The sequence below is a fragment of the Salvelinus fontinalis genome, chromosome 8 (assembly GCF_029448725.1).
Source record: "Salvelinus fontinalis isolate EN_2023a chromosome 8, ASM2944872v1, whole genome shotgun sequence".
Lineage (NCBI taxonomy): Eukaryota > Metazoa > Chordata > Actinopteri > Salmoniformes > Salmonidae > Salvelinus > Salvelinus fontinalis.
Genome location: NC_074672.1, coordinates 17,826,904 through 17,842,921, shown reverse-complemented (window position 1 = coordinate 17,842,921; position 16,018 = coordinate 17,826,904). Strand labels below are relative to the sequence as shown.

Below are 16,018 nucleotides of genomic sequence, written 5' to 3'. Positions count from 1 at the left end.
GGTTTTCTGTTTATTTGAGCAATATGAGGTAGAAGGAAGTGCCATGTAATAAGGGCTCTATATAATACTGTACGCTTTCTTGAATTTGTTCTGGATTTGAAAATACCCCTGGTGGCATGTCTGGTGGGAGGAGTGTGTGTGTCAGAGCTGTGTGTAAGTTGACTATGCAAACAATTTGGGATTTTCAACACATTGTTTCTTATAAAAAGAAGAAGTGATGCAGTCAGTCTCTCCTCAACTCTTAGCCAAGAGAGACTGGCATGCATAGTATTTATATCAGCCCTCTGATTACAATTAAGAGCAAAACATGCCGCTCTGTTCTGGGCTAGCTGCAGCATAACTAGGTCTTTCCTTGCAGCACTGGACCACACTACTGGAAATAATTAAGATTAGACAAAACTAGAGCCTTGCTTTTTGGAGTGTGGTGTCAAAAAAGCAGAGCATCTCTTTATTACAGCTTGCCCTCTCCCCATCTTTACAACCATTGAATCTATATGTTTTGACCATGACAGTTTACAATCTAAGGTAACACCATGTAATTTAGTCTCCTCAACTTGTTCAACAGCCACACCATACATTACCAGATTCAGCTGAGGTCTAGCACTTAAGGAATGATTTGTACCAAATACAATGCTCTTAGTTTTAGAGATGTTCAGGACCAGATTATTACTGGCCACCCATTCCAAAACAGACTGCAACTCTTTGTTAAGGGTTTCAGTGACTTCATTAGCTGTGCTTGCTGATGCGTATATGGTTGAGTCATCAGCATACATGGACACACATGCTTTGTTTAATGCCAATGGCAGGTCATTGGTAAAAACTAGAAAAGAGTAGAGGGCCTAGAGAGCTGCCCTGCGGAACCCCACACTTTACATGTTTGACACCACACTTTACATGGTTATGGTCAATAATATCAAAGGCTGCACTGAAATCTAACAGTACAGCTCCCACAATCGTATTATTATCAATTTCTTTTAACCAATCATCAGTAATTTGTGTCAGTGCAGTACATGTTGAGTGCCCTTCTCTATAAGCATGATGAAAGTCTGTTATATTTGTTTACAGAGAAATAGCATTGTATTTGGTCACCATTTTTCCAACAGTTTGCTAAGCATGCTGACAGCATGCTTTTAGGTCTGCTGTTAGAACCAGTAGTGGCTGCTTTACCACTCTTGGGTAGCGTAATTACTTTGGCTTCCCTCCAGACCTGAGGACAAAGACTTTCCTCTAGGCCCAGATTAAAAATATGACAGATAGGAGTGGCTATAGAGTCAGCTACCATCCTCAGTAGCTTTCCATCTAAATTGCCAATGCCAGGAGGTTTGACATTATTGATAACATTATTTTTTACACCTCTCCCACTAACTTTACAAAATTCAAACTTGCACTGCTTTTCTTTCATTATTCGTTTTTTTATGCATGAATACAATTGCTCACTGTTCATGGTGGGCATTTCCTGCCTAAATTTGCCCACTTTGCCAATGAAATAAGCATAAAAATAATTGGCAGCATCAAATGGTTTTGTGATGAATAAGCCATCTGATTCAATGAAAGATGGAGTTGAATTTGTGCTTTGGGTGGTGGACCATTCTTGAAACACATGGGAAACTTTTGAGTTTAAAAAACCCAGCAGTGTTGCAGTTCTTGACACAAACCGGTGCGCTTGGCACCTACTACCAACTTCCATTTAAGAATGATGGAGGCCACTGTGTTCTTGGGGACCTTCAATGCTGCAGAAATGTTTTGGTACCCTTCCCCAGATCTGTGCCTCGACACAATCCTGTCTTGGAGCTTTGCAGACACTTCCTTCGACCTAATAGCTTAGTTCTTACTCTGACATGCACTGCCAACTGTGGGACCTTATATAGACCAGTGGCAACCCGTCATTCAGGGCATTCAGGGCACCACTGTTTAGCAAAAATAATAAAATAAAAAATACATGTGTACATAATTTTTTGTGTGTGCCTGTTTTGCATGTTATCTTGGCATTAATATGTGTCACATATCAGTTTGCAAATAATGTCAAAATAAAAAAAATATTTAGTTAATAAAGCAGCATACAAACTTGGTCTCTTTTTTGCTTTCTTGAGTAAGGGGGCTCCAAAATGCAGGTGTTTCAGCCTAGCTCGGTGCTTTCTGTGGTGGTGGGGCAGCCAGTGGAAAATACAGAGCGTATGGATTGGTAATGTTCTCTAGTTGCGCCGTGATTGGCTCAGTGTTATGTCACTCATGGGGACACCAATGCCATGATTACTGTATATATGTGATAACCTTTGTATGCTTGCAATGTGCAATGATGGAAAAATACTGGGTAATGGAGATGTACTACTTTACTCCTCAGGCTGACAACTAAAGCACCTGCTGATAGTCATGCAGCCTCAAGGCCAAGATAGTAGAGTGAAAAACCAAAGTCTAGACATGTTTTTCTCATCTTAGATACTTTGTATCTAATCCAATGCAACAATGTTAAGATATGATTGACGGTATGTTGTATAAAGAGCGTTGTCTCCTGTTTCGCCACACAGATCTTACTATAGACCACTGAGGTACTCTGTATGTGAATCTCTGTCTGCAATTGCATTTTATTACTAAAGAGTTTTATACCAAGGTTCCTGTGTCTGTGTCATCTATCTGGAAGACTGATTGTTAAAGGAAACTTACATCACCACATGCAAAGGACCACCCAACATCATCCATTGTTTTCAGTGCCATGATGTCCTTGAGGAGCAGATTCAATGCATGAGCAGCACAGCCAATGGGTGTGATGTGAGGGTAGGATTCCTCCACTTTAGACCAAGCAGCCTTCATGTTCGCAGCATTGTCAGTCACCAGTGCAAATACCTTCTGTGGTCCAAGGTCATTGATGACTTCCTTCAGCTCATCTGCAATGTAGAGACCGGTATGTCTGTTGTCCCTTGTGTTTGTGCTCTTGTAGAATACTGGTTGAGGGGTGGAGATGATAGGGTTCATTATTCCTTGCCCACGAACATTCGACCACCCATCAGAGATGATTGCAGTACAGTCTGCTTTCTCTATGATTTGCTTGACCTTCACTTGAACTCTGTTTAACTCTGCATCCAGCAAATGAGTAGATAAAGCATGTCTGGTTGGAGGGGTGTATGCTGGGTGAGGAACATTCAGAAATCTCTTCCAATACATATTCCCTGTGAGCATTGAGGTGAACCAGTTGCATACACAGCTCGAGCAAGACATTCATCAGCATTTCTCTGACTTCGTTCCTCCATTGAGTCAAAAAAACATCTGATTCGAGGAGGACCATGAGCTGTTGCTATCGATAAGGTGTCTGATTCATCATTTTCACCTCGAATAGAAGTAGAGGGACTTTTGTCAGAGGTTGCTTGTTGTGAGCGCTGAAGGAACTTTATGCACATGCCCAGATGATTCTGCATCTTTGCTGCATTCTTCACATATGATTTGGCACAGTATTTGCAAATGTACACTGCTTTTCCTTCTACATTAGCTGCAGTGAAATATCTCCACACATCCGATAGTGTCCGTGGCATTTTCTTGTAAAAAATAAATAAATACAATTCCATGTACAGATAAATAGTTAAGCAGTTAGATTAAACAACTCCTTTGTAAGATAAATGTTTTAACATGAAACATGTATGAAAACAGGTGAATTAACACTCCTCAGTTAGCAGGCTCAAGCAAGTTAAAACCCACATGGTATCAAAAACTAACTAGCAGAAATTGTTAACAAGTTAGAAATTATTTAAACACACTTTGCTGTAGGCTACTATTTACTAGTTTGCAAAAATATCATGTATGTCATATAAAATATATTCACCCCACTGAGTATTGTAATCAAAACTTACCAGAAAGCATGTAGTCCTTGGCTCAGACAATGTAGTAGTGTGGGCTAAATAGCATCTCATTAGTGTGCAAGATCTTGAGAATCAGCTTTACATGTGATGGAATGCACTGTGCATGTAGATGGTTTGCAATTCCATTGAATTGGGGATAGTTTAACCAAAATATTCCACAAGACCTAGAATTGGCTTATGTGTATCCCACAAAAAAAGGTTCACTGTTATAAGCAATTTAAAAAAAATAATTTAAGCAAAATTCCCATGGAAAATGTCCAGAAGAATTCTGAAAATTTACAGGAAAGTTTCCGACCCTTTGCAACCCTATCGATGACCCTGACCCAAGAAGGTACTAGCAGTTCAAATGAGGAAGACGCTACTACGGTGGATGAGGAGTCATCGTTTCCGATTTCCTCAAAAACACTGGGATGTCTATCAAGAAGATCATCAGAGGGTCAGATCACCAAGCCCCAAACACCTGAAACAGATTTTTCCTTCAATCTAGAGCCATAATAATTACACCTAATTCTGTTTTTTTAAAAAGGTTATCTAAGCATCTCTGTAATTATGCATATTTAATTGATTCTTAGGAGTCTAGTACAACTGCAACACTGGTAAATAGTATCATAACCCAAGAAATAAAGCAATTTTAGTATTTTCTAAAGTCTAGGAACCTTGCCAGCAGGCATGCCAGCTAAAATAGTTAGACAATGTCACGTTCCTGACCTGTTTTCTCTTGTTTTGTATGTGTTTATTGGTCAGGGCGTGAGTTTTGGGTGGGCAGTCTATGTTTTCTATTTCTATGTTGGGTTTTTGTGTTCGGCCTGGTATGATTCTCAATCAAAGACAGGTGTGTACTGTTTGTCTCTGATTGAGAGTCATACTAAGGCAGCCAGGGTTTCACTGGTGTTTTGTGGGTGTTTGTTCTTGTGTCAGCGTTTGGGCCACACAGGACTGTTGCAGGTTAGTCACGTTTGTTGTTTTGTTAATTTGTAGTGTTTGTTGGTTTGTCATTAAAACATGAATACCTACTACTCCGCATCTTGGTCCGATCCATGCTCCTCCTCGTCTGAGGAGGAGAACGACTACGACAACCTTTACAGACAAGCTACTCTAACTTGATTATCGCCTGAAATGGCTAGGTACCTAGTTGAGGTTGGGAGATTGTGAACCTACCTAGCTAAAGGCAAAATTCATGAAATTGCTAGGTGGCTACTGAGAAACAACAAAACATTTTTTTTTGTCTGCTAATATAGGACAAATAAAGGCCCAGTGCACTACTTTTGTGAAAAAAAGGAAACTAAATATATTAGCGTTTACCACCATTTGTAACTTGTGTCTGATAATTATCTGTACAAAACAGTTAATCTGATAATACTTGTGGAATATAAAAATACCTGTTTGATAGACAGTACCAGTCAAAAGTTTGGACACCTACTCATTCCAGGGTTTTTCTTTATTATATATATTTTTTTTACATTGTAGAATAGTGGAGACATCAAAACTATGAAATAATAGGGCTTTGCTTATTTGAGCTGTTCTTGCCATAATATGGACTTGGTATTTTACTAAATAGGATTATCTTCTGTATACCACCCCTACCTTGTCACAACACAACTGATTGGCTCAAACGCATTAACGCATTACATCAGCTAATATCTCGAAGTGCTGTACAGAAACCCAGCCTAAAACCCAAAACAGCAAGCAATGCAGGTGTAGAAGCACGGCGGCTAGGAAAAACTCCCTAGAAAGGCCAAAACCTAGGAGGAAACCTAGAGAGGAACCAGGCTATGAGGGGTGGCCAGTCCTCTTCTGGCTGTGCCGGGTGGAGATTATAACAGAACATGGCCAAGATGTTCATAAATGACCAGCATGGTCAAATAATAATCAGGAGTAAATGTCAGTTGGCTTTTCATAGCCGATCATTAAGAGTATCTCTACCGCTCCTGCGGTCTCTAGAGAGTTGAAAACAGGTCTGGGACAGGTAGCACGTCCGGTGGACAGGTCAGGGTTCCATAGCCGCAGGCAGAACAGTTGAAACTGGAACAACAGCAAGGCCAGGTGGACTGGGGACAGCAAGGAGTCATCATGCCCGGTAGTCCTGACGCATGGTCCTAGGGCTCAGGTCCTCCGGAGAGAGAAAGAAAGAGAGAAGGAGAGAATTAGAGAGAGCATACTTAAATTCACACAGGACACCGGATAAGACAGGAGAAGTACTCCAGATATAACCAACTGACCCTAGCCCTCCGACACAAACTACTGCAGCATAAATACTGGAGGCTGAGACAGGAGGGGTCAGGAGACACTGTGGCCCCATCTGATGATACCCCCGGACAGGGCCAAACAGGAAGGATATAACCCCACCCACTTTGCCAAAGCACAGCCCCCACACCACTAGAGGGATACCTTCAACCACCAACTTACCATCCTGGGACAAGGCCGAGTATAACCCACAAAGATCTCCACCACAGCACAAACCAAGGGGGGGCGCCAACCCAGACAGGAAGATCACGTCAGTAACTCAACCCACTCAAGTGACGCACCCCTCCTAGGGACGGCATGAAAGAGCACCAGTAAGCCAGTGACTCAGCCCATGTAATAGGGTTAGAGGCAGAGAATCCCAGTGGAGTGAGGGGAACCGGCCAGGCAGAGACAGCAAGGGCGGTTCGTTGCTCCAGAGCCTTTCCGTTCACCTTCACATTCCTGGGCCAGACTACACTCAATCATATGACCTACTGAAGAGATAAGTCTTTAGTAAAGACTTGAAGGTTGAGACCGAGTCTGCGTCTCTCACATGGGTAGGCAGACTATTCCATAAAAATGGAGATCTATAGGAGAAAGCCCTGCCTCCAGCTGTTTGCTTAGAAATTCTAGGGACAATTAGGAGGCCTGCGTCTTGTGACCGTAGCGCACGTGTAGGTATGTACGGCAGGACCAACTCGGAAAGATAGGTAGGAGCAAGCCCATGTAACGCTTTATAGGTTTAACAGTAAAACCTTGAAATCAGCCCTTGCCTTAACAGGAAGCCAGTGTAGGGAAGCTAGCACTGGAGTAATATGATCAAATTTCTTGGTTCTAGTCAGGATTCTAGCAGCCGTATTTAGCACTAACTGAAGTTTATTTAATGCTTTATCCGGGTAGCTGGAAAGTAGAGCATTACAGTAGTCTAACCTAGAAGTAACAAAAGCATGGATTAATTTTTCTGCATCATTTTTGGACAGAAAATTTCTGATTTTTGCAATGTTACGTAGATGGAAAAAAGCTGTCCTTGAAACAGTCTTGATATGTTCGTCAAAAGAGAGATCAGGGTCAAGAGTAACGCCGAGGTCCTTCACAGTTTTATTTGAGACGACTTTACAACCATCAAGATTAATTGTCAGATTTAACAGAATATCTCTTTGTTTCTTGGGACCTAGAACAAGCATCTCTGTTTTGTCCGAGTTTAAAAGTAGAACGTTTTCAGCCATCCACTTCCTTATGTCTGAAACACAGGCTTCTAGCGAGGGCAATTTTGGGGCTTCACCATGTTTCATTGAAATGTACAGCTGTGTGTCATCCGCATAGCAGTGAAAGTTAACATTATGTTTTCGAATGACATCCCCAAGAGGTAAAATATATAGTGAAAACAATAGTGGTCCTAAAACGGAAGCTTGAGGAACACCGAAATGTACAGTTGATTTGTCAGAGGACAAACCATTCACAGAGACAAAGTGATATCTTTCCGACAGATAAGATCTAAACCAGGCCAGAACTTGAATTGAAATGCATTCCAGGTGACGACCTCATGTAGCTGGTTGATATAATGCCAAGAGTGTGCAAAGCTGTCATCAAGGCAAAGGGTGGGTACTTTGAAGAATCTCAAATATAAAATACATTTTGATTTGTTTAACACTTTTTTGGTTACTACATGATTCCATATGTGTTATTTCATTGTTGTGATGTCTTCACTATTATTCTACAATGTAAAAAAAAGTACAAATAAAGAAAAACCCTTGAATAGTAGGTGTTTCCAAACTTTTGACTGGTATTGTGTGTTTTTCAGTTTCTTGAAATACTTTGCAAATGCAACTTATTCTACTGTTCGTGAAAACTGAAATGGTCTATTCATAACTTTTTTGTGTAGTATCTCTTATCCAGAGCAACTTACAATAGTGAGTGCATACATTTTTGTACTGATCCCCCATGGGAATTGAACCCACAACCCTAGCATTGCAAGTGTCATGTTCTACCATCTGAGCCACATCACATCATTACAAAACATTTGATGTCTCAATATGCTCAATTACTGTATTGCGCGTAGTTTTTCTTCATGGTGATGGAAAGTCTATAGGTACAAACCTAGATGACCCGGCTATGTGCATGACAGTAATGCACATTTGCATTAATGGGTTTGTAAGGATGGTAAATTAATACTGCACAAAAAGTGGTTGTTTTCCTTGTTATTTGATCAATAAATATATTTAATTTGATGTGGATGTTTTGTGTCTTTGCACCTTTTGGTGTAAATGTTTGAGGACAGGGTCTTGTTCTGTCTGGATTCCATGAGAATGACAATCCCAGAGGAAGGGACAGGTCAAAGCTCTTACAATTCCAACTATTGAATCCTGCAAGATACTGTTCTTAATTATATAACGACCTATTATTGCCTAAGCAGAGTTGCTGAAAATATGTTTTTTTTGTTGCCCATGCTACAGATGTCTATATCATCCGATAATACTAGTAAAGGCCCACTGCACTACTTTTGTGAAAAATATATTTTTTCCCCAAAAATATATATTTTTGTTAATGTATATTACAAAAAAATTTTTTTTTTGCTGCAGTACCCTCAGCACCCCTACTTCCTGCTGCTATGCCCCCTCTGCAAAATAGCAATTCATTTAACAGCTGAAAAATACAAAAAACAGGACAGATCTTGCTCCCAGCGAATGTTGTGGTTAACTACACAGAGAGCTACACACTCTTTGGATAATGCTTGTTAACTTACAATTGTGCAGCTAAAAAGGATCTAATTTTTATGATATTTTAATTGTAATAAAGAAACTCTTATTCATGTGTTTTATAATTACTGTTGGGCCAAATTACATAGGTATTATTCAGTACTGATTCATTTTAAGGCAGCCTGGTCTCATAGACTAGACATAACATAGTAAATGTAAATCCGGGACACTCAAATTAGTATGATATGTTACGTATGGTATGGTTACATAAGACAGAAGGTTACTTAAGGCAAAAACGTAGGGAGGGTGGTTGGACAAGGTGAATGAGTGGTCGTATAATGCGAAAGTCTAGCAACCCAAATGTTGCGTGTTCAAGTCTCATCATGTCCCACTTTATTTAATTTACTACTTAGCATGTTAGCTAACCCTAACCCTTTCAGATAACCCTTCCCCTAACCCTAACCATTTTAGCTAACCCTCCCCTAAACCTAACCTTAATTAGCAAATGAATGCCAAGGCTATTAATATACGTTTCACGGTATTGTACAAATTGCAATACTTAACATATCATACGAATTGTAATCACAAATGAATACATACCATACAAAATGTAAATGGTGTGTCTCTAATATAAGTACAGAATAGAGACCAGGTTGTTTAAGGTCACAGTGCATTGCCATTCCGACGTCATGACATTTGACCTTTTACATATAGAGGGAATTCCTGGTACATGCAAATGTGGCTTCTTGGCAAATAAAGATTATTATGATTCTGATAGGTGATTCAAATCAAATTTAAATCAAAATGTATTGGTCACATTCGCCGAATACAACAGGTGTTGACTTTACCGTGAAATGCTTACTTACGAGCCCATCCCCAACAATGCACAGTTAAAAATAAGAAAGATATTTGCTAAATAAAAAGGAAATAGTAACACAATAAAATAACAATAACGAGCAAGGGTACCGAGTGGAATAGAACTGATGAACCTCGCGAACAGCATCCACGAAGGCAGACGCAGCCATTTAATTGGGATTACTTTAAAATCATTAATTTAAACATCCAAACGTTTTTATTTTGACCGTACCTTTGTTGACTAAAAATGCGATATGAATGCACATTTTTGTCATTTTCAATAGCCTATGACAAATCAAATGCGCTCCCATCGTCCGCCAGGCAGACACATGGAATGTGGACCTTCACCGGACAACAACACAGACTGGCTGCAAATTACTGGGTAAATAAATGCACAGCGTTTGCTTCTACATCATGAAAATAGAGATTCATCGAGGTTATTTTGAAGACTGTGGATATGCGTCAAGGGGCGTCAAGACGTTAGTCGAGGGAAACTCGATATTTCAATTTACGTTTATGGGTATGAATATCTAAGATTTGGATCTGACGATATAGAGGAAGATTGTATTGCAGGCTATGGAGGTTAGCCTACGTGCTGTTACTGTTACCTCTCCTAAATTGTCTTTAGACTATATTTACCTCGGATCTGACGCAACAATAGCCTACCCGATGATAGTGCAAATGACATGAAATTATGGAAACGAAAATGTGACACGTCCTTTGGTCTGTGTCTGTGTGAAACTTATGCTTAAGAGGCCCAGTAAACGTTATGCTACCTGTGGCCCAACCCAATTGTGTAATCGCTCAGAGAGGACAGACATAGCCTATCTTGAGTGTGGTGGTTTCAATATTGACTGGAGAATGTGTTGGAGGATTCCCGCATCTTTACATATCCTAGCAGTGTTAGGGAGTAGTGAACTAAAGCCTGCATGTAATTCAACTCATTTAACTACATTTTGCAGTGACTTGGTGGTAGTTGAACTAAATAAAAATATTGGTAGTGTTTTCAGTAGTATTTTTTTGCCATGTAGCGGTGCAGCTAACTACTGGAACTACACACTTCATTTTTTGCAATAAAAACAAGAAAATATGGGTGAAGTAGGCAATAATTTACTTTCTTTTTCAGCATTAGACCTGCCTAATTCTCACTTAAAACGTAGTTTTTGTGTGTAACAGGCTAAATCACACATCCTGTTAACATCTGACTCCAGAGTGATCTGTCTTGCAATTTGTAGTCTATGACATTTCAGATTTAGATATATTTTTTTGTAGTTTGGCTGTCATTAACTACTTTTTCAAAGTAACTTTATTTAGTTCAGTAAACGACATTTTTCTTAACGGTAGCTTTAGTGTAGCTTCATTTCTTAATTTTCTTCCGGTGTGAAACATTGTAGCTTCTCCAACACTGTATCCCAGAAATCGAAGGTAAGTTATTTCTGTATATGAAGCAAATAATCTAAATGTGACATGACGATGCACCTTATATCTCTTTCCCATGCTGGATGTTCACAGGGCATTACTTAAAACAGGTCAAGAGTCAATGCAGTGATGAAGTGATGTGTGTTCATGCAGAAATATGTCTTTTATCAAAGCTAGTCATTAGTAGCCAAGGCATGTGATTAAGATGACATGCATCTACACAGTCTTAATTGCGATGAGAGCAGTATTGCAATAATCTTCAATGTATTTAGTGCCTCCATGCAGGCCCAGCCCTATTAACAGGTGCGTTGTTATCATGAGTTTCCTGGGCACGGCTCTATACAGTGACAGTGGTGCTGAAATCTGCGATCAATCCTTTGTTTTGGTTCGCGCTGATGTGGCGCTGTCCATTGTGCTGAATATTTGCTCGCTGGGCACAACAATGAATTCCCGCGGCCTAGTTAGTTACATTTCTTTATGGTACCTGCTCCTTCTACAATTAAGTTGAAACATGCTTGAGTCAGGGTATTCAAATGTGTAGAAAATTCCCTGCATGCTATGTAGACATTTCCTTGTTATATTATTATTATGTTAAGACCTCCCAGTCTGGGAGGCCTGTGTATTCAAATATTAGGGAATCATTTATATTCCTTGAAGTCAACAGGTGAAACACTCACTCTCAGACACGCTCAGAAACCCGCATCTGCCTTCCAACTCTTTTGTTCAGCTATAATGATAATTTAATTTCCATTTACAGTGTCCTTTTAATTACAAGATCAATTTGGAGTACACTTTTTTTGGCACAAACACTATTTTCACATTTAGAATGTGAATTAGTTGGAAGCTAATGCTGTCTGTCTTATTTGATCTGCTTGGTTGTGCTCTGCTCTGCTCCATCCCCTATACATCCCCATGCATGCACTCAAACACCCACACTTGCACAAAGTATGTGAGCTGTTGTATCTTAGCAACGGGCAAGGTAATTACTGAGAGAGCCAAGGAGCTGGCATGCTGGAGAACTGCTGATTTGATCCCAGCCATAGAAAGACAGTAAGGCGGAGATATCTTCACTGTTGCCCAACACACGCTTCTGAGAAGCCATGTTTTTATTTTCTTTGTTGTTTTTATGCATCGAAATCGGTCTGAAAAACATATGACGGCCTGTTATGCAGATGATTGCTCTCTGGTAAATGGATAAATGTGCCCTCCTGGAGTGAGTGTTAATGCACTGTCTTATTTTGTCTGTCTGTTTCGTTGTTCACAGGTGCTGGATGTAATGGAGAAAGGACAAATGAGTCTGTTATGTAGAAAGGATCCTCACAGCTCCCTGTAAGTGGGACAGAGACATCCACCAGGACGGACGAGAGGAGGGCTGCCTGAGGCGGAAGAGTGGCATCGGTCGGTGAGAGAGAAGGGGTAGAGAATCACCCTAGCACCCCGCCCCTAGAATCACAGAGCTGGAGGCATGTCTAACCAGACCCAGATCTTTGGCATTGATGGACCAGGCAGCCTGCTGGCAGTGTTGGCTTCACAAAGGGCCAGCAGCATCAGCACCAGCAGCAGTGAAGGAATCTCGGTTGCAGCTGTGTCCGCCTACATCAAGCTGGTGTTCCTGGGCCTGATCCTCTGTGTTAGCCTGGTGGGCAACCTGCTGGTGTCTCTGCTGGTCCTCCGAGACCGGGCCCTCCACAAGGCCCCCTACTTCTTCCTGCTGGACCTGTGCCTGGCTGATGTTGTCCGCTCTGCTGCCTGCTTCCCCTTCGTCCTGGTGTCTGTCCACAACAGCTCCGCGTGGACCTACAGCACCTTCAGCTGCAAGCTGGTGGCCTTCATGGCTGTGCTCTTCTGTTTTCACGCTGCCTTCATGCTGTTCTGTGTGGCTGTGACTCGCTACCTGGCCATTGCCCATCACCGTTTTTACACCAAGCGCATGACAGTCTGGACCTGCGCTGCCATCATCTGCATGGTGTGGACTCTGGCCATCGCCATGGCATCGCCACCCGTCTTTGACGTGGGGACGTACAAGTTCATTCAAGACGAGGACCAGTGCATTTTTGAGCACCGCTACCTTAAGACCAATGACACTCTGGGTTTCATGCTCATGCTGGCCGTCGTGGTCCTGGCCACTCACGGTTTCTACGCCAAACTCCTGCTGTTTGAATACAAGCACCGCAAGATGAAGCCTGTCCAGCTAGTGCCGGCCATCAGCCAGAACTGGACCTTTCATGGACCAGGAGCCACGGGCCAGGCAGCGGCCAACTGGATCGCAGGCTTCGGCCGGGGCCCAATGCCCCCCACCCTGCTTGGCATCAGGCAGACTTTGCACAACCAGCAGCATCGGCGTCTGATGGGCATGGAGGAGGTGAGGACGGAAAGGAGGCTAGGCAGGATGTTTTACATCGTCACCCTGCTGTTCCTGGTGCTCTGGGCTCCCTACATAATGGCCTGCTTCTGGAGGGTGTTTGTCAAGTCCTGCTCCATCCCACACAGGTACCTCTCCATCACAGTGTGGATGAGCTTCGCCCAGGCAGGGGTCAACCCCATCATCTGCCTCCTTCTCAATGAGGACTTGAGGAAAGTGCTGAGGGCCCACCTGCCCACCTACAGCAGGACTAGACAACACCAACAGCTGCACCGCCATGAGCTGTTGGTGTTCACCATCACATGATGCACTACTGCAGGGGTGTCAAACATACGGCCCGTGGGGGGGGGGGGGGGGGGGGGTTCCAATTCAATTCCAATGTACAATGTATTTTTAGAAAAACTTTTTTTGGGGGGGGAAACAAACTCAATATACTTTAAAATGACTAAACCCATATCGAAACTGTGTAGAAATGATAATGGACCTACATTCATAAGGTTTCTTGACTGGGTCCAGTCATCACCGAAATGAAAGCTAGACAGTCAGGGAGCATCGGGGGAAAAAATATATATATGGATAGACTATTTTGACACAGAGGAAATATAAACAATTTTCAGTGCGGCCCTCTGTACCTCGTTGAAGACCGAATGCGGCCCCTGGGGCAAAATGAGTTTGACACCCCTGCTCTACTGCATCGAGTGATGGTGGTGGGATCGGTGTGTTTTGTTTGTATTATATTGAAATGGCTATCTGACTTTTTTTTGGTAAAGATAATGTTTATCAGATGCTACTATTTTTGCAAATGAATTATGACTTTGTTTCATATGTAATGTACATATCATGTGTACATGCAGTATGAGAAGCAGGTTTGTAGTAATACTTGGTAATTAACATTATCCATAGATTCTCATTTATATGGCTGAAAATTTCAAAACTATTAACAGTGATTTTCTCTAGTTCAATGGAGGGGATTGCAACTGTCACCAAAAAAGCAAAGCATAGGTTATCATCAGCTGCAAATGGATAATGAGTCTAGATTGGAAAGAATCTCATGTGAATTGTAATAGGACCCATATGATTAAAAAAAAACATCTTTAACCATCAGGGAACCACCAATATAACCTGGGCACAAGTTTGTGCCTTCTATATTCCAAATAATCATACAAATCTAATGACATTCACTAATTTCAACAAGAGTAATGTTTGGAATTCAGTGCCAATGATTTGACTTAAATATGTCTAAACATTCCCTTGTTCAAAGACAACCCTTTCTAAAGGCAGAGAGCAACAAAGTAGCATGCTTTACAACATTTTTTTATGGTTCCCAGACTGAAGTTTGCAAATGTTTTGACATTGAAAAACCAACTGAGAAGTGAAATGGGGTTTAAAAATATTCGAGGGGTCTGGCATTGTTTTCTAAGATATCCTGTTGTACAGTATTTAAAGGGATTGTTTTTTCCCCACTCACCAATAAAGTCTACTTTTGATGCATTTTGATCTGGCTGCTGACGTCAGTTGCTATGGGATCCATATTCTAAGCAATTTGAGAAACACAACACAAATTGAGCTCAACATGCAGTTGGTATAATAAAATATTCATTTTATTTTGCCAGTTGTACATTCTTAAGAAAAAGGCATGTTTTATTTACAGAAAGATATGGACCAAGATCACCTAGTAATGCTCAATATACAGTGTAGCTTTGGTCACTGAATGACATCCTGTAGGGAAGGTCTGGGGCAGTATGTACAACGTATCTCAGAGTAGAAGTGCTGATCTAAGTTCAGGTCCCCCCCCCCTCCCTCCATGTAATCTTACTCAGTGTGATCTAAAAGGCAAAACTGATCCTAAATCAGCACTCCTACTCTGAGACGCGTGATACATATGGATTACGGCCCCTGGTCAAATTACATAAGATCTCACACTGGGAAGAGGTCCTACAATTTTGTCAGTCTGACTTAAACAACCCAGCACAACCTCTGAGGGGACAGAGTATATCCATCAATGAATGTGAGGCTTCACACATGAATGACAGTCCTACAACTGTGTAATTCATGGTTTTAACCAGCCTATTGAATTGCAGTCACAAGAAAGCTCTTTAAAATGTCTCTGTCAACGGTAGGGCTGGGAATTACCAGGGACCTCACGATACGATATACTTAGGTGCCAATACAATATGTATTGAGATTCTCACGATTCTATATGTATTGCGATTTGATAATGTGATTTTATTGCAAAATGAGTTTTGATCAGTTATGGAAATAAAAGTGCTGAAAACATTTTAGCTCCCTATCTAAAAAGAAGATGGAGAACAAGCTATGATGGGAAACTGCTGGCATTTTGGTACAGGTACAGCCAACTAGAGCAAAGAATATTGCAATATTGTCAAAACGATACGATTTATATCAGCAAAAATAATATCCCAATATGGAACTATCGATACACCCCCATCACTAATCAACGGCTCCTAATCCAAAAAGTCATGGAAAAGTCTGCATTTTCATACATATTAAAAACACACCTTTCAACTTTCAACACATGCCAGTTTTATACAAATTGTTCAGCAGACAATTACATCAAATGAAAAGTTTACAGTGGCTTGTGAAAGTATTCACCC

General features: G+C 41.2%; 1 protein-coding gene across 2 annotated transcripts; it reads left to right on the top strand.

The window, feature by feature from the left end:
- The first annotated feature begins 9,606 nt into the window (after positions 1–9,606).
- LOC129860782 (probable G-protein coupled receptor 173) lies at positions 9,607–13,755 on the top strand. Of its 2 annotated transcripts, none has more exons than XM_055931518.1 (2): positions 9,607–10,004; positions 12,306–13,755. In XM_055931518.1, the coding sequence occupies exon 2, from the start codon at positions 12,507–12,509 to the stop codon at positions 13,707–13,709; it is 1,203 nt and encodes a 400-aa protein (XP_055787493.1). In that variant the 5' UTR covers positions 9,607–10,004; positions 12,306–12,506; the 3' UTR covers positions 13,710–13,755. The 2 variants fall into 2 exon arrangements, with proteins under 2 accessions (XP_055787493.1, XP_055787494.1); XM_055931519.1 differs by lacking the exon at positions 9,607–10,004 and adding an exon at positions 10,013–11,047.
- The last annotated feature ends 2,263 nt before the right edge of the window (positions 13,756–16,018 follow it).

Excerpts from the sequence above, each read along its gene's own strand:
- LOC129860782 (XM_055931518.1), top strand. The coding sequence starts at position 12,507 with ATGTCTAACCAGACCCAGATCTTTGGCATTGATGGACCAGGCAGCCTG.